The sequence below is a fragment of the Phyllobates terribilis genome, unplaced genomic scaffold (genome assembly GCF_046119375.1).
Source record: "Phyllobates terribilis strain yellow unplaced genomic scaffold, ASM4611937v1 Scaffold_5__5_contigs__length_657084704, whole genome shotgun sequence".
Classification (NCBI taxonomy): Eukaryota; Metazoa; Chordata; class Amphibia; order Anura; family Dendrobatidae; genus Phyllobates; species Phyllobates terribilis.
The window spans coordinates 172059427-172082993 of record NW_027362765.1 but is presented as its reverse complement, the minus strand read 5'-3'; the positions used below and the strand labels follow the sequence as shown (position 1 = coordinate 172082993).

Below are 23567 nucleotides of genomic sequence, written 5' to 3'. Positions count from 1 at the left end.
CCAGTAGGTCATCACAATTCCACTTGCTTTGGAGGTGGACGTGGTCCCCCTTACCTCTTGGGCCCCTGTGCTGTGGCCCAGGTTGCACCACTTGTGTGTCTGCCTCTGAGTGGGCCCCTTTGGTATAGGGGCCATGTATGCTATGTAAGGTTTTTCAGCACCAATACAGTTCTCAGCCGAGTGCTATATACTGTATATGGATCATTGCTCCCCTGGAAGCTCTGTACATATGGGATACAATGAAATTTGTGTGTCTTTGGCTCAAAGAAAGCAGAACTACAATACTACCATGTGCATGAGCCTTCAAGGAGGCCAGATAACTATCAACTGAAAGCTTCTTTGACATACAGCTACTCCTTCTTGCCCCCTATACGCATGTACACTCAGCTAAGTGTGCAAAATTGGTGGGTTTGGCAGATGTTCGTCTTATGTATTAAAGGGGTTGTCTACTAATAGACAATACCTTAATAATGGGCCCAGGGAGATGACCCTCCAACCCCCACCCCCCCAAAAAAAAAGTACCTCCCAGACTGGCACTGCTTCTCCGTATTCAGTGCCGCATCACCTGCCAGTCTCCGGTCAACAATATCTGGAAGAGAACTCTGCAGATGTGATAGAAACTGTGTTTCTCTGCTCAGAAATAATGTGATAGCTGCAGAGGATTAGTGGTGGCAGTCTGGGAGGAAAGGGTGTAACTGATTTTTTTACCTCTTAGTGCCTATTAATATGGGATTGTCTAGTAGTTGACAACCCCTTTAAGCACACAGGGTGTATACAAGATTCTTTCCATTAAGTAAACAAAATGAAGCGTCATTAATTATGGGACCAATCGCCTGAGCTGCCCTTTAACACCACAAGATATTTTGGTAGGATGGGGTCTTTCTGTTTGTAACAATCATTTATGCAAACACATTAAAAGGGTGTTCCAACTTTTCTCCCTTCTAATCAACAGGACAGGTACAGGATACTTGCTAATCGCATATATAGGTAGATGTGACATCACAAGCCCTGATGCAGAAGTGAGCAGAGCTGGAATACCCCTTAATTATTCAGGAACAAAGAGTAACTGAATACTAGACTCGCCATATATTCAGTGCATACACAGTAAGTATGGAGCACACAGGCTTTTTTTTCCACACTTCTGACCTATAACTGTATATGTACCGAATAAAACCAATTAATTATCCAAACATTGGACTGGTGAGGGCCATATTCGTTTACTCTTTGTTCCCAAAAAATGACCCACTACCTAAACTTTTCTGCCGAGTACCTCCAGCCTTACATTACTAACCTTTTGCTACAACCACTCTGACTGCAGGTGATGTCTCCATGAAATTAGTGCCGAATATGCTCCTATATAGATTAATAGCCCTTAATTACCCAATCGAAAAAAATGTTGGGGTCAGGTTTTACAACTTTCCATTTGTATGTATTTCTCCGAGCTCTAGATTAACCTATAGATTGTGTTGCAGTAAGACAACAAAAAAAGTAACTATTTTTTATCAGTTATCAAACATACGGGTGCATGTGAATGACTATACGTACGTCCCTCACATCACACAGATCCTGTAATTCTACGTACCCCTTACTACTGGGCCGCTGACAAGGTGGTCCATTGGGCCGCTGTTGACCAACATGTGACGGTTACTGCTGATAAAATTAGCAAATGTAATTTCCTCCGAATGATTTGCTTATTGGGCGTGCAGCGCTGAAATAGTTTTCATTTTTATATGAAAGCTCAAATGTTCAAAAGTGGCAGATTTATTGGAAATCTGCTACTTTCATCTGGATGCAGCTTGTAGAAAAGCGAAATAACCATATTCATATAGATGTAATGGATTTTCAGTGTCTGGATAGGATCCATAGTTGTTCATCATGAGCCACCTGATGCACAAATCTAATACATATCTATCTGCCCTTCAGGGTCTGTAGCGCCTGGAGACAGCTCCTATGGGGATTGCAATGGCTGCTTTATGGTTGTCCCCAAGTCCAGGAATGTACAGATTTCCCGGTGGTAGATGAGCAGTTGTGAGATGATACTGAGTGATAACGTAACGTGTTAGTCACAGAGCGCCTGTAGAGAAGTATGTATGTGAGACATTTCCTTTTATGTCTGTCCTCTGGGGTGAGCAATACATTACTCTTCAGGCCTTCCTATGACCAATGCCATAGAGATACACGCCCAGTGTGAGGCAGCCAAAAACACTCACCTGGGGGTGCAAAATACCTAATTACCTTAGTATGACCCTGTCATAAGACATCTTAATATTTTTCTTGAATGTTTTTTCTACGCCTTTCTTTAAAGAGGTTACTAAATAGTTTACATTACAGTGGAGACCTCATTGGATCCTTCCCCACAAATGGTGTCAGTTTCTAACAGGGTAGCTGGCAAAAATCAGTAAGCGGGGGAGGTGTAAAGTCCAAGCTGGTACTCCCAATAGCTTAAAGCACGGCTATACAATTAATCATTGGAGACTTAAGACAAATCATTTACACAGGATCTGTCACTTGCCGAAAATATATCACTTGGTGTAAATGCCGCTGTTCACATGATTCAGCAGGATTTTTCTTTAGTTCCTGCGATATGGACCCTCTTTCCTGTATGTTAGTCTAGCCTACTGGGCCTGGTCTTCAAAGGCTCTCATAAAAATAGTTGAGAAGCACGCCCACCTGGCTAAAATTATTTGATTTATATAAGGAAGAGGGATTATATCTCAGGTTTGGAGAGGCACAAGGACCAAAGACAAACAGTGCCAGATTCAGGAGAACATCAGCAGTTACAACAGATGAAAAAATAATATATTTACAGGTCCTCATTAATAGATTATCAAATTTTATAGTATTAAAACTGACCCAGTTCAAGAGATGAATAAGGAGATGAGGGTAATAACAGGGTGGCCATCATAACTCCCTTCCACCAACTTTGTGCCACTATTGTCTGTGCTCAGTGGCTGAGAAGTATGTAGCCACTAAGGCCATAGTCCTGTACGTGTAATACACTAGTCTTTATAGTCAATATATGGGAGGTGTGTGCTTGACCACACGGATGACCTTCTCTTAAGGTCATGTATTATTATGGTCATGTCATGGATAATCTTCAAATGATTCTCAGACTTGGGAAGATGAAATGTCTACATGGCACATCTAGCTCCGCTTATTTCACAGTTAAAAGGGTTGTCTACGTTTTAGGGGACAATTTTTTATTTTTACTTAATTGCATGTATTTTAGGGCTAAAAATAATTTTTGTACTTGAGTTTCATAAAATTTTTTGCATCTGTTGATTTCTAGGCTATGTGCGCATGTTCAGGATTTGAAGCAGAAATTTCCTGAGTGTTTCTCCATCTCCTTGGCAGGAAAAAACGCTGCTGAAAAAAAACGCGTTTTTTTAAGCTTTTTTTTTTTTTTTAAGCGTTTTTGTACATCAATGAATGCTTTTTGGAGCTAAATAAAGTTAAATTGGTCAAAATCTGCAGCTGAGACTAGCATGTCCGCTACAGAAATTGACATGCTGCGGGTGAATTTGGGTATGTCGCCATGATCAGGAGCCGCTGCAGGTTTGACGTTGCGTGTTTATACAGCGTAAAACCCACAGCGTCCAGATTTTACAGCATCGTGGATGGGATCTGTAGAAATCCCATGTCCACTATGCGTGCATCTGAGGCTACGAATCACCCATGGACACTGACATGCGGCGCGTCTTTCAGAAACACAGCATGTCAAATTTTCTTGTGGAGTCGCTAGTCTCTGCAACAGAAATTTGACCACTGGAATTATTATTTATTTATATAGTGCCATTGATTCCATGGTGCTGTACATAAGAAGGGGTTACATACAAAATACAGATATCACTTACAGTAAACAAACTAACAATGATAGACTGGTACAGAGGGAAGAGGACCCTGCCCTTGAGGGCTTACATTCTGTATTGAATGTGGTAAATACGCATGCTTCAGTGAACACATGTGGATTTACCTGCGTTCAATAGAATGCAACGTTTTGGACGCAGCAAAAAATATGCGTCCAAAGCGCTGCTACGTCCGGATTGAGGGCACAGAGCCTAAAATTAAAAAAAAAAAAAAAATGGTGTGCGCTCCCGTGTCATTTTTAGAAGCAGCAGAGGGAAAACTGACCACTGGGGGCTGATATTAGTAGCCGGGCAAGGGGCCATTAGCCAACAATGTTCCCTGGCTATTAATATCAGCCCACAGCTGTTTGTTTAGCCTTTACTGGCTAGATTACAGGGGGGACCCCAGAAAAGAATTGGTGTGGGGTCCCCAATAAAATCTAACCAAAAAACGTTGAACAGACAGCTGCGGTCTGATATTAATAGCCAGGGAAGGGGCCATGAATACTAGCCCCCTTCGTGGCTATTAATATCACCCCTCAGCAGTCCCATAAATGGCGTATCCATAAGATGCACCAAATCTGGCGCTTAGCCTCCGCTCTTCCCACTGCCCTGTAGCTGTGGCGAGTGGGTCAGTGGGGTTGGGTTTCACGTCAGCCTTGTATTGGCGGCTGACGTGAAGCCCAGGTTAGTAATGGAGGGCGTCTATAAGAAGTCCCCATTACTAACTGCGTAGTAAAGTTATCACCGCCTTTTCAAGTATTTTAATGAAATAAAAAACACATGGTTTTAAAACATTTTTTTGATTGCACTCTGTCCGCGAAGCCATTGATCTTCTGAAAAAAAAGTAAAAAAAGAAACAACCATATCCCTCACCTGTCCGCCGTCAATGACGCAGTCCACGATTACGCCAACGATTGTCCCCCGGCGATCCGGGTCAGTTCTACAGCACTGTAATCACTGATGTCACTGCTGTAGAAGACAGCAATGTACATTGACAGGGGTGTAAAATCACTCCTGTCAGTATACATTGCTGCTGCAGGAGGTCACTAGGGTTCATCAGCTGATCAGCCCCGGTGAGCTCACCACCATAGGAACATTCTTCAGAATGTTCTCATGGTGAGGTCATGTCAGCAATCATCTGATCGCTCACGTGACCACAGGTCCTGGCAGCGCAGTACACTGCTGGGAGCAAGCCTGCTCCCCGCAGTGTAATGCTGGCCGCCGGGAGGAGAGCGTCGCCGAGGACCAGGAGGAATCCGGGAGGCGCCGAACAGCTGAGTATAGTGTTTTGGTTTTTTTTTCCAATTTTTATTTTTTTTTCACCGAGGGCATGCTGACTCGGCAGAGCAGATTACTGCTCCCACCAGCCGTGCCGCTCTCGCTATTATCAGCGGGAGCGGCGGTCGGATGAGTGGAGTAGTAGTCGTCCTCTCCTGACCTGGGTACCACCCGCACCACGTTTCCGCTGTGAATATTGGCTTTAATTGAAATGCAGCAAATCTGCAGGTATAAACATTATACCTGCGAATTTGCTGCGGTTCAATTGAAGTCAATGGGCGTGAATTTGCGGCGGAAACGCCCGCACAATGGTAATGCTGCGATTTTTACCGCAATGGTAATCCTGAGCGGAAATTTCCGCATCATGTGCACAGCACATCAGGATTACCATTGCTTATGCTGGTAGCCCTATTAACAAGCGTTTTCGCTGCGGTTTTTCCACCATGGAAACGCAGTAAAAACGCTTCATGTGCACATAGGCTTATAGTGGCTTCGGCCGGGTACTGCAAATCCCCCCCTTTCACCCGAATAGCTGTACTGGGCAGCGCTACAATTGATCACATCCTACTGGCAACCGAAAAAGCTGATCGGCGGGGATTCCGTGTCACATCCTCACCTATCTGATGTTGATGATGTATCCTAAGGATAGGTAATCAATATAAAAGTACCAGACTACCCCTTTACCCAAAAGGTTGGATGGATCACTTTTTTTGGAAGAATTCACTTAGTGTCAGTTTGACTGTCTCAATACTCAAGTTTGTTGGCAGATCCTATTGAAATTAGCAGGATCTACACGTATTTGCTATGTATTTGAAACTACAACCCCCATCATGCTTTGACAGTTGATATTCAACTTATTGTATCAGAGCCATAAAAATTGACTTGACTTGGGTATTATAATTTCATTATACTTGTGATATGGACTAGTGTAATATTTATAGGAGTGATTCCGATAATTGACGACATTTGGTTCATTATTTGTTATGATAAAAAAATCTTTGGACAATTGGCTAATTGCTGCTGGAAGACAAAGACTTGAAGACGTGCCACCGCTTGTCATGAAGTGCACGTCTTGCTTTACCAGCTTCATGCTACGTCATGTTATGTTGTCCAATATAGCTGGTAGAATCTGTAGAATTTTGTATCCTCAGGCAGGCGTTTCTGAAATATTTAGAAAGCCATGCTTATAGCAGTAGAGGAAATATTAGAAAATATTGCTATCCTAAGTGTAGCTTTTCATCACCTGGGACGAAAAATTCACTTTACTGCCATAGGCTTGCATCTGAGTAGTATGACATTATTGGCATACACCTGGCACACACAATCTCGCCAGCCTAGCCTTTGATGTAACATGATTTTGAACATCTTATTGCATTTGGTATACATGTTATAAGAATGTTGTTTCTGCCTTTTATGAAATGTGACAATGCTTTTGAAAACAATATTTTCACAAAAATTCGGGGACTGAGTGACCATCTGAATGTCAATTCAATTTTAAACTCCCTCAGTTTCCCAATAAAGAGTACAGCTAAGTTAGAATTTATATTTTGTATTTTCTGCCCCTGTTTCAGTGTAGTTTCATTTTTTTTTTTCTAAATGTAACAAAGTTACAATTTGAAAATTTCAGCGCTGCATGGTGGCAGAATAGATCTGAACGTCCTTTCAGTTTTAAATTCCCTCAGTTTCCCAATAGACAGTGTAGCTAACTTAGATGGAAAATACAGCCTTGAAATGCTGTGTTTTATCAGCTGAATTTTTGCCATGAAGGGAAATGGATTCCAACTGGAGGAAGCAGGAAAAACGATCCTGAAGGTTAACAAATTTTTCATGTGCATTCTATTTTAATGACGTTGTTGTTATTGTACGCGACCAATGATGTTCTATAGTAGTCTTTTTGTATGTTTTTTTTAATGTATAATAATTATCATATGACTACTATAGCCAATATTTCAATTGGATTGTAATCCTGGAATAATTTTATATATATTCATTATATAGTGTGTGAATACACACACACACACATCTCTGTGTATGTATATGTGTGTGCATGCTTATGTGTATGTGTGTGTGTGTATATGTATATGTGTATATATATATATATATATATATATACACACACACACACCCCCATGTGGAGATTAGCCCTGTGCATATCCTAGTGTAGTGTTGTACAGATTTTATCCCTGCTGGATATGTCTCTCCAGCACATGCTACTGCAGCTCCATAATCCAGTGTTTAGGCTTATACGATTTATTGCCCACATGCATTTCTTAAAATGAGATTGAAATCCAAACTATTTGGTACAGGCTGTGAATCTAGGTCACCTATGTGTGTTTTCTTTCTCTCCTAGTTTTGGCATAAAGCATGCTTCCACTGCGAGATCTGCAAGATGACCCTGAATATGAAGAACTACAAGGGATACGATAAGAAGCCATACTGTAGCGCGTGAGTGACAAATGACCAAATGTGTAGTCAATTCTCAGCTGCTCACACGTCACTGCACAGCACTGCACGCTCAATACCATGTGAAGGGAGCACAAGCTGCTGCTTGTAAAGGGACAGTGCCACCCACCACAATCTTACACATAGATCCTTTTATCTTTTGTATAGAAACATGCCCTTAGGGCAATTCTTGTTATTTTGTAATGGACACCCATTAAATCATTTAAGGATTATTGTGCTTTTTTTTTTTGTAAAAAATAAATAAAACCGCCTGACTAGAGAACCACTACACTACAGTATATTATCAGGTTAATAACTCCTACAGGTCGTCTAGGTATGCCACTAGGAAACCTGTTCCACATGCGAAGTGAGACCTGTAATAGTGGCTGTACTCAGGCTATGTGAGCAGACTTTTTTTTTTTTTTTTTAAAGAGTTTTGGAGCAGAAACTCTCCAAGTCTCAAACTCCTCATAATCCTCTCCGTTTTTGCGTTGAAAACTCCGTAAAAAGACTTCATGTGAACATAGCCTCATGCCTCCCAGTTTTCAGGGAGTTAAAAAAAAAAAAAAAAAAAGTCCTAAAGGGGGAAAATGTGCCTTAAAATTTAGATTTGGTAGGTGGGTTGGGAAGATTGAATTGAGCTCAAATGGTTTGCGAATGGAAATTTAAAAGGGTTGTCCATGTTTTATGCAATCTATACAAGTGTATGTGACACATTATTAATTATGTTACTAATATGTAGTGATTTAAGTTTGATACAGTTGGTTTCCCTGGTTAGCAAAGCCTTCTCCCCCTGACAGCTTGCCACTGCAGTCCAGAAAATGGTCACAGATGGAGTGTTATGATGTGGCATGCCCACCAGAGGGGGTGTCGTGACGTGGCATGCCCATCAGCAACTGCAAGTGAAACCCCTACACATTCACTATTTTTTGAGCTGAGTTCAAGTAAAATGGAAATGTTTGGTCAAATTAGTAGATTTTGTTTTTTTTCACGCTTGCGCAGGTTATTGATGTGCAAAACCTAGCGCAAGCACCAGTATCGAGGTTGCTGATGGATGTATTGTGTTCCATGACCCTCCATCTGCAGCAAATACACTGGAAAGAGGACATTGATAATCAGAGACAGAAATAGCTCAGAACTTCTACTTGGTATATACGTTAGTAGGTTGGCATTATTAATGCATGATTAACAGCTCCTCAATGTACCCCCTCCCTGCTGCTGCTGCTAAGATCTCACACTGCTCAGCACAATCTGCAGTTGTCACTCAGGCTAAGTTGTCGGAGACTGAATACACCTGGATTCTTGAGCTATTTAACTGTATAGCGCGACTCCTAAAATCGCCATCTTTATAACCAGAATTATACAGCCGTTTTGACAAAGATTTATTTTTTTTTTTTAAGTAAATACACCTGTCTCATTAGGTCTAAAATATCCATTTTATAATGCATGCAGTTTGTATGGTGACGTCTGGTGACAAATCCACTTTAAATGTTGGCAGGTATGCATAATGATTGTCACCCAGCTTTCGCAGAAAGCAGTCTATTTCCTTTTTTTGGGAGGGGAAAGGCATATAAATTAGATTAAAGTGAATAAATTAAAGTAAATCTGTTGCCCATAGCAATTAAATATATTCCAGGACAACTTGAAAAAAGTTTTGATGAATCTCCCCTGCATTGTCTGCAGGTGTTAAGCAGTGCGGCTCCCATGTCCATGCTGTCTGTGTAAACTATTGTTTCCGTCTGTCTGGGTTTCATCTGGCCACACAAGAAGCGCCATGTTTACCCATGCAGTTAATGACTATGAGCGGAGAAAGATTCCCTGAACGCCAATTAAAAGGGCGGCATAAATTGTAGGGCACTTGTAAAAACATTGAGTCAAGTGGTTGGCATATGTAGATAGAAGAGGTCTGTGAAGCGGCCAACGCTTACAGTGTTCAGTCTCCTGCGTTATTGACGGCTTTTAGACCTGCGGGATAGATAGGCCCAAGAGACTGCTAGGCCTAATTGGTATTCAGTAGGTAGCACACGGCTGACATTGGATGTGGCTCCACACTGTGGTAATGGCATCCTGTCACATACACTCGCATTTGACCACTTGCCATAGACCTTTTCATTGGTCAGGCTGAAATACACTGGTGAGTGAAGAGCAGCTGTGGAGGTACGGAAAACCATGAAGAAGAATCCATGCATCAGTGGTATAAGGTGTTAATAGATGTAAAATTGCCCCCCCCCCCACCCCCAGTCTAGCAAGCTGAAGATAATCTTTTTGGTTGCTACGGCCAACTGCTCCATCTTGCTTTGCACAATTTTTAATAAATCACCTCCTAGCATCAAGAACATTACAAACTTTTATTTAGAAGGGTTATCCGCTTTTTTTGTGTTCTTAAATGCTTGAATTTTTGACTAATAATAATTTATATAGTTGTGTTTCATTAAAAATGTTACTCTGTTTGCCTTCTTTAGCCTCAGTGTTGCACTGACTATTGATGGACCGTAGAATGGGATAACTGAGAATCAGTCAGTGAGCGCATAATGATGGGCCAATGGGAGAGTTTGTAACTTTTTAGTCTCTTTCGAGCTGCTCTCCACTGATTCATGACCACAGACCACATGAAAGTTAAGTGTAGGGAAAGATAAATAATGCAGTATTTTTAATGAAACCAAGTTGCAAAAATAATGTTTAGCTCAAAATACATGCAATTAAAGGGGTATTCTCAAGTGTGAAAGTAATGCCCTATCCATTGGATATGGGATAGCGTCCCTAACACTGTTCGTCTGAGTGCAGGGATCCCCACCAATAATGAGATTTTGGCTCTGAAGAACAGCGTGTATGGAGCAGTGAGAGGTCATGCTCACCTCCGCTCCTTTGATTTTTAATGGGACCATCAGAGATAGCCAGTTACTTCTCTCGGCTGGTCTTCTGCACTCTCATAAGACTGAATGGAGCTGCAGTGTGAATAATCAACCATTGCTTCACTCTTCAGAGACCTGGTTCTCGGAATTGGTGGGGTGATCCATTGCATCAGCTAGGCAAAGGAAATCAGAGGGGCACATTGAGTATTGTGGGGTCTATTTTGTCCGTTCTACAAAACGGATCGCTAAAATAATTATGGGTGTCCTCCTGCTTTTGTTAGCATAGCTGATTAAATGGATTGCTTCTTCTGTAAGTCCATTCCTAAAACTGAGCTGACAAACGGACTGTCTGAAGCAGGGCTGTGGAATTGGAGTCTTTATAAAATGGACCGACTCCAACTCCTAAAATATATAATAAATTGGGTACAGTAGTTCAATGCAGTTTGTGGGGAATATTTTTTCTATAAGAATTTGGGAAAGTTATGAAATGTCCTATAAATGTCTGTCCTATTCCTGATCTAAGGGTCTAGACTTTTAGCTGAGATTAATCTGTGCTACAGTAAATTTATCGCTTAAACATGAGCCATGTATGAGGGGGTTGGAGTCAGAGGTTTGGCTTACCAACTCCACAGCCCTGGTCTGAAGGACGGATGAGCAGAACCTAAGGAGCATGCTCAGTGAAGGCTAAAACCACACTAATGTCACAAAATGGAAATGTTGCCACCTTTTGCTTGTGTAGGTTTGCGCTGAAAATGTCACACAAACGTTATACATCTGGAGCATGCTTGTGACAAATTAATACATGTACCCCCCAACCAACCTGCACTGAAGACTATTTGACATTAGGTAATACTGCAAATATTGGTCCTCCTTGTGGGAACACGGCAATAAGGGATCCCACCATATACACAGTTGTAGTAAGCTCTAGATGGTCTTGTGAAACACGATCTCATGAATTTACCAGAGTTTCTAGAATTTAGCAGAAGTACGAGTGATAGATATCATCTCGAGGTAAACGGCCTCATGCATACTTCCACATTACAGATTTGTGTTGCCATCTTTAATGCATAGCCTGATATACAGTACAGACCAAAAGTTTGGACACACCTTCTCATTTAAAGATTTTTCTGTATTTTCCGGACTATGAAAATTGTACATTCACACTGAAAGCATCAAAACTATGAATTAACACATGTGGAATTATATACTTAACAAAAAAGTGTGAAACAACTGAAAATATGTCTTATATTCTAGGTTCTTCAAAGTAGCCACCTTTTGCTTTGATGACTGCTTTGCACACTCTTGGCATTCTCTTGATGAGCTTCAAGAGGTAGTCACCGGAAATGGTTTTCACTTCACAGGTGTGCCCTGTCAGGTTTAATAAGTGTGATTTCTTGCCTTCTAAATGGGGTTGGGACCATCTGTTGTGTTGTGCAGAAGTCTGGTGGATACACAGCTGATAGGCCTACTGAATAGACTGTTTGAATTTGTATTATGGCAAGAAAAAAGCAGCTAAGTAAAGAAAAACGAGTGGCCATCATTACTTTAAGAAATTTAGATCTGTCAGTCCGAAAAATTGGGCAAACTTCGAAAGTGTCCCCAAGTGCAGTTGCAAAAACCATCAATCGCTACAAAGAAACTGGCTCACATGAGGACTGCCCCAGGAAAGGAAGACCAAGAGTCACCTCTGCTTCTGAGGATAAGTTTATCCGAGTCATCAGCCTCAGAAATCGCAGGTTAACAGCAGCTCAGATTAGAGACCAGGTCAATGCCACACAGAGTTCTAGCAGCAGACACATCTCTTCAACAACTGTTAAGAGGAGACTTTGTGCAGCAGGCCTTCATGGTAAAATAGCTGCTAGGAAACCACTGCTAAGGACAGGCAACAAGCAGAAGAGACTTGTTTGGGCGAAAGAACACAAGCAATGGACATAAGACCAGTGGAAATCTGTGCTTTAGTCTGATGAGTCCAAATTTGAGATCTTTGGTTCCAACCACCGTGTCTTTGTGCGACGCAGAAAAGGTGAACGGATGGACTCTACATGCCTGGTTCCCACCGTGAAGCATGGAGGAGGAGGTGTGGGGGTGCTTTGCTGGTGACACTGTTGGGGATTTATTCAAAATTGAAGGCATACTGAACCAGCATGGCTACCACAGCATCTTGCAGCGGCATGCTATTCAATCCTGTTTGCGTTTAGTTGGACCATCATTTACTTTTCAACAGGACAATGACCCCAAACACACCTCCAGGCTGTGTAAGGGCTATTTGACCAAGAAGGAGAGTGATGGGGTGCTACGCCAGATGACCTGGCCTCCACAGTCACCAGACCTGAACCCAATCGAGATGGTTTGGGGTGAGCTGGACCGCAGAGTGAAGGCAAAAGGGCCAACAAGTGCTAAGCATCTCTGGGAACTCCTTCAAGATTGTTGGAAGACCATTTCCGGTGACTACCTCTTGAAGCTCATCAAGAGAATGCCAAGAGTGTGCAAAGCAGTCATCAAAGCAAAAGGTGGCTACTTTGAAGAACCTAGAATATAAGACATATTTTCAGTTGTTTCACACTTTTTTTGTAAAGTATATAATTCCACATGTGTTAATTCATAGTTTTGATGCCTTCAGTGTGAATGTACAATTTTCATAGTCAAGAAAATACGGATTTTTTTTTTTAAATGAGGTGTGTCCAAACTTTTGGTCTGTACTGTATATGTATATATTAATGCTGCTATGCCGAAACCAGGAATAGTACGAAATCCAACATCAAGAATAAAGTGAATACATACTATGTAAGATCACAGAGACACTTCATCACATACAGGCAGAAAAAGCTGGCTGCAGGAATCGCCACTCAAAATCCCCAAGTATATCTTTTTATTTTGCAGCTATAAAACTATATTTTATATTTCCCCTCAAAACTCCTTTAAATAGTACAAAATTAAATAACTCACTAAAAAAAAAAGAAAAAAAAAAAAGGAAACGAACCGATAGACTTCCCCTATAGTGTTCCACAATTGTTCTGACCACAGAACCAGCCTTTGTCATGATCAGTGCACCTCCATCTACAGGCTGCTGCTGCTTCTTGTCAAACAATGTATCTTGTATGTATGTCTGATCTGAGCTGGCCATTGACGTTAGATTTTTGATGGCCGATCTCTTTGGTGCTTGTTGGATTTATCCCAGAACGTTTCTGAAAAGTTGCATTTTATCATTGGTGACTTCTGTGGAGACCAATCGTTCATCTTTTGTTTCAGGCACTGGTGGACACCATCAGCAAAGGGCCGCTGTGTAAGAACATGGAGCCCTTGGTTTCCAGCCTAAAACTTGACTGTACATGTGATATGTACACCTCTGAGTTATTGATTTCACAGTAAACCCACTTGGAGGTCACAATAGCTTACATGCCCGAAACGGTGTGGTGTCACTGCATGGAAACACTTATGATGTCATAGTAGCTCACTTGATTGAATCCTACCTGTGTCTATTACCTAGTGACAACTGCTGCAGCCTCCCTCATGTTGTGGGATTTGGCTGATCACGGTACAGTGCCAGCAGCTACCTACTCGCAGTTGGGTTTACACACTACAAATACCGTGTGACTGTCACCTGCTGGTGCGACAGCCTCCTCCCTTCACATAGAACTATTCACTATGAGCGCCGGCAGCAGTTACCGATGCAGCGAGATTATCGTCTGGTGCTGTTATTTTATTGTCATGTTCCTAAACCTCAAATCTCTGCACTGGCTGTATGGTTGCATCTGTTCCATTTTATCAGTCATGTTCAGCTAAAGGGAGACTGACCTGTGATCTTTACTGGAATTACTCACAAGACTGGAGAAATATGTTCTCCCCTAATCACAACTGTATCTTCATTATTTCCAGTAACCTTCCCCTTTTTTATGTAGTTTACCTTAGTGCTAATTGATGGAGAAACAATAATTGGAGGAGTAGTAAAAAAGAATGGAATTGCAGTAAGGCCAGGTTTATGGTTGGTGGGAGCCACACCCTAACTTTTGGCACCCATTCCCAATCTTGTCCCCTATGATAGCTACACATGCATCAGGCCCTCTCCACTGATGTGTAATGGCGCAGTTAATGTGCCGTCTGTAACCATTACACGACCACCGATCGATTATATGCAGGCCTAGCACTGGGTTGTGTTATGGCCTATTTGCGCAGTCAGTCAAGCGTTCTATGCGCAATCGTTTTGTATACATAGAACATCATTCCTGTTGGCAGCACACGTACACACATACGAAGATGTGCTGCCGAGAACGATGATATTCAGGCCTGGTTAAAAAAATATTGCATCCAAGAAATGATTCTATTGCTTGTTTCGTTGATGTTTAGTGTCCAGTTTAGATAGACTGGAACGTTGCTTAGAACACTCGTTCCCCAATTTTTGTCTTGTCTAAATGGGTCTTAAGGGAGTATGGCCGCCTCTGTTTTTATAGGTTCATTGAACGTCCATCAGGGTCTCTTTATTCCCCTGAAAGGTGGTGGACCTCGAAGTAAGCAGTATACATATTATCCATATAAAGTAAAAATGCTTGGTATAGAAGAACTGGCCTGGATCGGGAGGTTGGGCGTTGAGGGCTTCTGGGGTGTGCACCTTCTCTGTCCTAATTCACAATGCAATAAGTTGTATTTTCGTATTGTGCTCAACTCCCTGCCATTGTTGAGGTCCATACCCATACAATGTAGTTAGTAGGTAATATCTAACGTACGTCTATGCTAATCAGGGTGTGTCTGCTCTTTACGGGTGCTTTGGCAATGCAGCAACCTACCATTTCAAGAGCGGGAGGGGGATTGGGCAGATTCCAGTAATTCCAGAGACTTGAAAGTTTCACTCTCTCTATGTCAGGTCATAGGGCTCCCAGGTCACAGACTGGCGTCTTCCACTAGAAGTCTCACTGCCCTGAAGTCTTCGTTAAATTTCATTGCTGTAAGGGGAGCACTTATGTCCAGATTTTGCTACTATTTGGTGTTAGGGCGATAGTTTGCCCTTCTTCTGTCAAGCCCAGGGGTGCCTATAAGCATCTGATTAAAGAGTAAGTAAAGTTGACAACTGAACATTTTCAGACCTTTTAATTTCCTTCCGATCGGTGAGATTCCAGATCCTAAGACAGTATTCAAGGGAAGTATCCAGCTCAACAGATATAAAATCTTCATCTTTATTGGTAAAGTTATAAAAACATCTTTACATCCAAACACTCTCCATCAGTGAACGTTTCTGCTTATGGACAGGGGATGTAAAAATGTTTTTATAAATTTACCAATAAAGATGGAGATTTTATATCTTAGCAGGTCCTTTCTTACAATATTATGGCTGTTTCCGTCCCTGGCAGTGATGCTGCTCCAAGCTCTGGAGAGAAATAGGCTCTTACGGTGAGCTGGCTTCTCACTTCTATGTTCAGGATCTGAGACACCCCCCCCCCCCCAGACCACTAAGAAATGTGCGGCTCAGGAGACTGAAGTGCGCTGCTCCGACCTGAATGTGTGCTTGAAGCGGAGTACGGGTTCAATAGATAGTTTATGAATGTGTACTCCACTCAGTGTTCGCGCTCAGGCAGGAGCTGAACCTTTTGCAACCAATTGTTGTTCTCCATAGTCTGGAAAGACGTAGTCTGTATAAAATCATTGCTCGTCTGAAATGTGTGACTAGTGTCAGCTAAAAAGTATAGTTGCATTAGCGGAACAATCCTTCACCAGGTAATGGATGCTGAGCCATCAACCTACTCCTATGGAATGTGTATGGCCGCTTTTAGGGTTGGCCTCTATCTTATAATTTCTGTGGTAGCATTCATGTTCCAGAATAGAAAATTGCCTGCTGATGCCAAATTCTGGGATGATTTGATAGAGCACTAAACTTACAAGCCTTGTCATCTTCATCTACTGTGCAGTTGAATAAGATCTATTTCTCTCTGCCATCAGCTCATATAGGTGCACGATACCTAGTTATAACTATTCAGATGCATTGCCTCAGTTATGGCTGCTGTGCTTGTTCTCCGTACTTTCCTCCCCACTCCTCATCATTCCTTATCTATTTCTGCATTTTATCTTCTCTGATGGACCTCTAGGCCTGCTCTGCACTTCAGACTCTGCTGCAATCTCCACTGCCCCATTTCTATGACAGGATGTGTATCTTTCTGCTGCGGGTTATGACGCCCTGTACTGACTAAGCATCAGCTATGCAGCTGCCTATAAATAGACATAAGGGTTGGAGAGGATGTGACTGTGGTCAGAGATGGAACGCCCCGTGTGATTCGAGTGGTCACCTATGCGTAGGCCCAATCGCATCCTGTCACCCTGTGGACAGGATACAAATAGTCAGTGTGGCTACTTTTCCAGCCACCCACTGAGATCTGTATGTGTCGCTGTTCCTAATGCTGCTTCTGTAACCCTATGAGAATTTAGCTGTGAACTGATGTAAATTAGATGATTTATCGCCCAGATTCACTCTTGACTACCAATGCCTCCTTTTCTCAGGGGTCCAGGAAGTTGACAGCGTGTGTTGAAGGGGTTCGCACAGTAGTTTCACTGTGACAATGTATTAGGCAGTGTTCACATGTGGCGTTAATGCTTCTTTTTCTGCAGGTGTCCACACCATAATCTATATAAATAAAAATGTAAATGTTTATTCAAAATCTTGAATCTCCGAAAATTCTTCACTGATTGCTTCGAAATTTTGACACAACGCTGCACCCGAATACACACGTGTTTTTATATACCAGCTGTTGGACATAAAAGCAACAGCGACAGGGGGGTGTTACGAGCTCAGTCCCAGGCTGACTCTCCTCGGCCGCCCAGCATTCCCCTTAGTGACATCTCATTCATAAACCCTTCTCCCTCTCCTTCATTCACCCCAGCCGCTGCCTGTGCTCTGCTCCTTTCGTGTCCCCTGTGGGGGTTAGAGGGAAGGGGAATGACGAGACCGTCTGTTCGAGGCCGAAAGACGCTGCTGCTCATCACCACCACCGCCTGAGGCGCCGCCGCCCCTGCTCTGGGCCCGAGCCTCGCAGCAGTGGGCGGATAGCGAGCAACTGCAAATCCCAGTGCGCCACCAGCGAGCGCAGCGCTGTGATCTGACCCATACCGACCCGGGACATGTCAAGCAGATCACCCTCTCCTCTGCCGCCTGCCTTCATCTCTGCGCCCCCTCCTGTCACATTCCCTCTGTACTAGGGAATTGCATAACTAGCAATCCCTGACATGACCGGCTCCATTGTGACACGTGACAGCAAGTACCGACCTCTTTAGTGACCTGTGCAGAGTACAGGCCTGCAGGGGTCACAGGGTACAGGCTGCCACCATGCCTGCCTGATGGGGACAACTATCAAGCATTGTGAAATTAAATATTTTAGAAACGTGCACTTTCGCTTTTCTTTCTTTTCCATTTAACCAGACTGAGCCACAGCAACTGCGTGGCCAGGTACAGCTAGTGCACAATAAAAATCTTCTGATTATTGCATTTTTTCCTGATTATTTTTTTTTTTGTCTCCCTTTTGTTTATGCTTTTTTTATGGTAGACTTGAAGTAGCAATATCAAAGCCTTTTTAGTACAGAAAAACTTGGTTCTGTGCTTAAAAACGCAACTTTTTTATTTTTTTTTTTTTTTAGGCTTCCCATAGTTTTTATTCTCTTCATAGGCGACACAGTTCAACAGTGTCTTTAGATGCACAGTGGGCAGTTTTCAAGAAATTGCATCCACTTTGCTTGGACAATTAAGTGCAGCTGATTTTCTGTACAAAAAAGATGCAGTCGTTACACTACATGGGAACATGGCCTTAGTAGGGTGAATGCACGTAGTCAAGATTTTCCACTCATGTTTGCATGTGAATATTCTGCAGTGTAATATATTACTATAGTAAATGAGATTTTAAAAACCACTTACAGAAATTTTCCTAAATTGACCTATGGCGGCAGCATGTCTCTTCTTTCAAACTTTGTAAGGAATACGATGAAATCTGCAACAAATCTGAAGCAAAATCTGCACGTCAGGATATGTGCACACGGTGATTATTTGCTGCAGACATCTCTGCATAAAAAATGTCTCTTGGCAGGAGAAACACTGCACAAAAAAGTGCGTGTTTTTGGTGCTTTTTTTTGTTTTCTAACATTCAATAGAATAGCTGAAAAACGTTGCAAAAAGGCTGAAAGAATTGACATTCTGCAGATTTCTAACTGCTTCAAATCTGCAAGGAAAAACAAGCAATGTGTGCATGAGATTTCAGAAGTCTTATTCACTTTGCAGACACTCTAAAATGCTTCAGTTTTTTGTGACAAAATGCGTGGGACACGTGACTTGTAAAATAACCTTACGCAGATTTTGTGGAAAATCTGTCGTGTGCATGTACCCTGAGGGGTTAAATCTTGTCAAGCACCTTTTAACATCATAAAGGAAATTATGAAATTTAGACCCCTCTAGTTCAACCAGCTGGAGATCTTTTCTGCAAGTGTTCCCTCCCTCCTTTCCTCTATGTGGTCATAAAGGTTCAGTATTTTTGCTGCAGGCCCTAAAAAGAACAAAACCACATACAGGTCTAATTTCTGTTATCCAGCTGTATTAAGCAGAGATATTGCCAGCCCTTGTATCAAATGAACTGCACACTGACAGTGATACAGACGGCTGTGTAGATACCACAGTCTGGTATTACGTTACATGGTGGCTAGAAGAGACAAGAAGTAATGAAACACTTGGCAGTGGCCTGTTATAGGTGTCTAATTACTGAGATATGGAGGGCAGTCGCATGTTTGTTGGCCATCACACAATATTGTCTACTGATGATTTACAAGACTCAAGTGCCTAATAAAAGATTGGATATACATACCCTGGAGCATTACAGATTATTATTGGATTGCTTCTCTTTCTGAAGAATGCATCTCCTTCACTAATATATTAGGAGATCGCTATGTAAGTAATCTCCTAGTCCAGGGATGCACAGCCTGTGATGAGTAGCACAGAAGCAGATGAGGAAATAATAAAGTTGTGCAAAAAGATTTGCAGGAGCATGGTCCAGCTGCCATGTCGAAAGTCGTACCAGAGCACTTCATACCCCCTAATACCCGTGGCCTCTAGGGTCCGGAGATGCCGCAGCTAGTAGGAGGCTTTCAGTTCTCTAGTCTGGCAGCAAAATAATACTGGATAAAGGTCCTGCATATCTTTCTGCTCAACTCTAGGAAATACTGATGGTGCATTGTGTGGCTATATCTGGGATCCCCATCCAAAAGTAGAAACAGGTCGTCTGACCCCCCCTCATGTGGCACTCCTGAAAGGTGGTGTCTGTGCATGAGTGCTGCTATCTTCGTAGTATCGTACTTACATAAAATACTATGTATGGAGTTGCATGATCTTAGTTTCTGGAGTGTGACCCCTATTCACTATAAAAGTGGGAGTCCTGCAAGTTGAAGTGGCATCAATCAGACATTTACAGTGCTGGCCAAAAGTATTGGCACCCCTGCAATTTTGTCAGATAATGCTCAGTTTCTTCCTGAAAATGATTGCAATCACAAATTCTTTGGTATTATTCTCTTCATTTAATTTATCTTCAATGAAAAAAACACAAAAAGAATTGTCCTAAAGCCAAATTGGATATAATTCCACACCAAACCTAAAAAAGGGGGTGGACAAAAGTATTGGCACCCTTTGAAAAATCATGTGATGCTTCTCTAATTCGTGTAATTAACAGCACCTGTAACTTACCTGTGGCACCTAACAGGTGTTGGCAATAACTAAATCACACTTGCAGCCAGTTAACATGGATTAAAGTTGACTCAACCTCTGCCCTGTGTCCTTGTGTGTACCACATTGAGCATGGAGAAAAGAAAGAAGACCAAAGAACTGTCTGAGGACTTGAGAAATCAAATTGTGAGGAAGCATGAGCAATCTCAAGGCTACAAGTCCATCTCCAAAGACCTGAATGTTCCTGTGTCTTCCGTGCGCAGTGTCATCAAGAAGTTTAAAGCCCATGGCACTGTGGCTAACCTCCCTAGATGTGGACGGAAAAGAAAAATTGACGAGAGATTTCAACGCAAGATTGTGCGGATGGTGGATAAAGAACCTCGACTAACATCCAAACAAGTTCAAGCTGCCCTGCAGTCCGAGGGTACAACAGTGTCAACCCGTACTATCCGTCGGCGTCTGAATGAAAAGGGACTGTATGGTAGGATACCCAGGAAGACCCCACTTCTTACCCCAAGACATAAAAAAGCCAGGCTGGAGTTTGCCAAAACTTACCTGAGAAAGCCTAAAACGTTTTGGAAGAATGTTCTCTGGTCAGATGAGACAAAAGTAGAGCTTTTTGGGAAAAAGCATCAACATAGAGTGTACAGGAAAAAAAAAGAGGCATTCAAAGAAAAGAACACGGTCCCTACAGTCAAACATGGCGGAGGTTCCCTGATGTTTGGGATTGCTTTGCTGCCTCTGGCACTGGACTGCTTGACCGTGTGCATGGCATTATGAAGTCTGAAGACTACCAACAAATTTTGCAGCGTAATATAGGGCCCAGTGTGAGAAAACTGGGTCTCCCTCAGAGGTCATGGGTCTTCCAGCAGGACAATGACCCAAAACACACTTCCAAAAGCACTATAAAATGGTTTGAGAGAAAGCACTGGAGACTTCTAAGGTGGCCAGCAATGAGTCCAGACCTGAATCCCATAGAACACCTGTGGAGAGATCTCAAAATGGCAGTTTGGAGAACGCACCCTTCAAATATCAGGGACCTGGAGCAGTTTGCCAAAGAAGAATGGTCTACAATCCCAGCAGAGCATTGTAAGAAACTCATTGATGGTTACCGGAAGCGGTTGTTCGCAGTTATTTTGGCTAAAGGTTGTGCAACCAAGTATTAGGCTGAGGGTGCTTATACTTTTGTCCGGCCCTTTTTTGGAGTTTTGTGTGAAATGATCAATGATTTGATTTTTGTTTCATTCTCTTTTGTGTTTTTTCCTTGCAAGCAAATTAAATGAAGATCATAATACCAAAGAATTTGTGATTGCAGTCATTTTCAGGAAGAAACTGAGTATTATCTGACAGAATTGCAGGGGTGCCAATACTTTTGGCCAGCACTGTATCTCATATACTTTCAATATGCCATAAATCTTTTAGTTGGTTAAACCCGTAAGTTTCATTGTGGCCCTTGGCACAGGTTCATCCTGACAACGTGGCCCTTGGAACAGAAAAGTTGAGCACCCCTATCCTAATGTAATCCTTTAATGCTAGTCTTGAATCTGAGTCCAAATCAGGATTGCCAACAGTCCAGAAATTCCGGTCCCGGGTCTGAAACCGGCGAATTCCTGCAGCGCACAGTGTGTGCACTGGTGGGGGGATTCATAAGTCTGCAGTCACACAGAGTGACTGCAGACTTATCGGTTTGGACTGGACAACCCCATTTTGACATTGTACGTAATAATACGTCCCTGTGCCGTAGGCCTTATGGACCAGGTACGTATTATTACAACATGGCGATTGTGGCTGCACACAGGCTGTGTGGGCGCTATCGCTGCCGGGTGTTAGCTGATTCTGACAGCTGACACCTGGCACTCAGTGCCAGAAGCAGTGCCCGCACCACTCCCAGCAGTTAAACCCCCTAAATCACAGCATTTAGCGAGTGAGCAAGGGGACAGATGCCCCTCTGCTTTTGGATCGGAGACCCTGCACTGTCAGCGCAGGTTCCCGATCATTGCCATGGTGACCCAATGTCGTCATGACGACATCCGTGTCACCATGCCCCAGCAAGTTAGCTTGATCATGCGCAATGCATGATCAAAGTAACTTGTCTGCAGGGCTGACAGTTTACAAGATATAGCAGTGATCCTGCACTGTTATACCTTATAACTCCGATCAACCCGCTGAAACTGCAAGTCCCATAGTGGGACTATGAAAAATAAAATAAACAATAAAAGTACACATTTGGTTACGCCACGTCCAGAATGACCTGACCTATAAAACTGACTCACTAGTTAACCCCTTTAGTGAACACCGTAAAAAACAAACAAACAAAAAAACACGGTGCTTTATCATATCGCTGAACAAAAAGTGGAATAAAACGCGATCAAAAGGACGAATGTATATAAAAATTATACCGCTGAAAACGTAATCTTGCCCACAAAAAAACAAGCAGTCACACAGCTCTATCAGCCAAAAAATAAAAAACGTATTGCTCTCACAATAAAGCAATGCAAAAACATTTTTTTTTTCTATAAAATATTTTTTGTGTAAGAGCACCAAAACATAAAGATATGAATGTAGTATTGCTGTAATTGTACTGATCCGAAGAATAAAGCTGCCTTATCAATTTTACCACACGCAGAACGACATAAAAAAAAAAAACAAGAAACCAATTCTTGAATTGTTGGTTTTTGTTTATTCTGCCTCCCAAAAATCTGAATAGAAAGCGATCAAAAAATGTCACATGCCCGAAAATGGTACCAATAAAAACGTCAAATTGTCCCGCAAAAAACAAGCCCTTCCATTACTATCGGCCAAAATATGGAAAAATTATAGCTCTGAAAATATGGCGATGCAAAAACTAGTATTTTCAAAAAAAGTGTTTTTTAGTGTGTGACCGCAGCCAAACATAAAGACCTGATACAAATCTGATATTGCTGTAATCACACTGACCCGAAGAATAAAGTTGTCTAATCACTTACACCGCACGAGGAATGGCGTAAAAAATAAATAAAACCAATTCTTCACCTGCTGCTGATTTGTTTATTCTGCCTCCCAAAGATCGCAGTATGGCTTGGCTCACATCTATTCTGCGCTCTGCACTGAGCGCTTACACTGGGGTTTTCGTGTAAATCTCTGAAATACATGATTCAGACAGAACCCCCGGCGGAAGATTCCCTATAACGAGGCAGATGGAGGCACCGTGGACGCCTCCTGGCCTGTGATCCCACGGTGTCCATCTTATTAGGCCTCCATAAAAGTGCCGTCAACCAGTTTTGTGAACCTCGGAAAAAAAGGACACCGCTAAACAGAGGCCAGACAGAGTCCAGAGTAACTCTGCTGCCTCATTATAGTGAATGGATCCTTTGAGATTAGGGTTGGGGTTAGGGTTGTGTTGGGGTTAAGGTAGTATTATGGTTGGGATTTTTTCAAAATTTAAAACAAAAATGCTGACAATATGACGACTAGTGTTGAGCGCAAGTGCTC

General features: G+C 42.3%; 1 protein-coding gene across 1 annotated transcript in view; it reads left to right on the top strand.

Moving 5' to 3' along the window:
* The window catches only part of LASP1 (LIM and SH3 protein 1), a 55991-nt gene that overhangs the window by 9652 nt on the left and 22772 nt on the right, over window positions 1-23567 (top strand). Inside the window, exon 2 of the mRNA XM_073683465.1 lies at window positions 7477-7571. Within this exon, the coding sequence (XP_073539566.1) occupies window positions 7477-7571 (95 nt within the window). The remainder of the gene's footprint in view (window positions 1-7476; window positions 7572-23567) is intronic.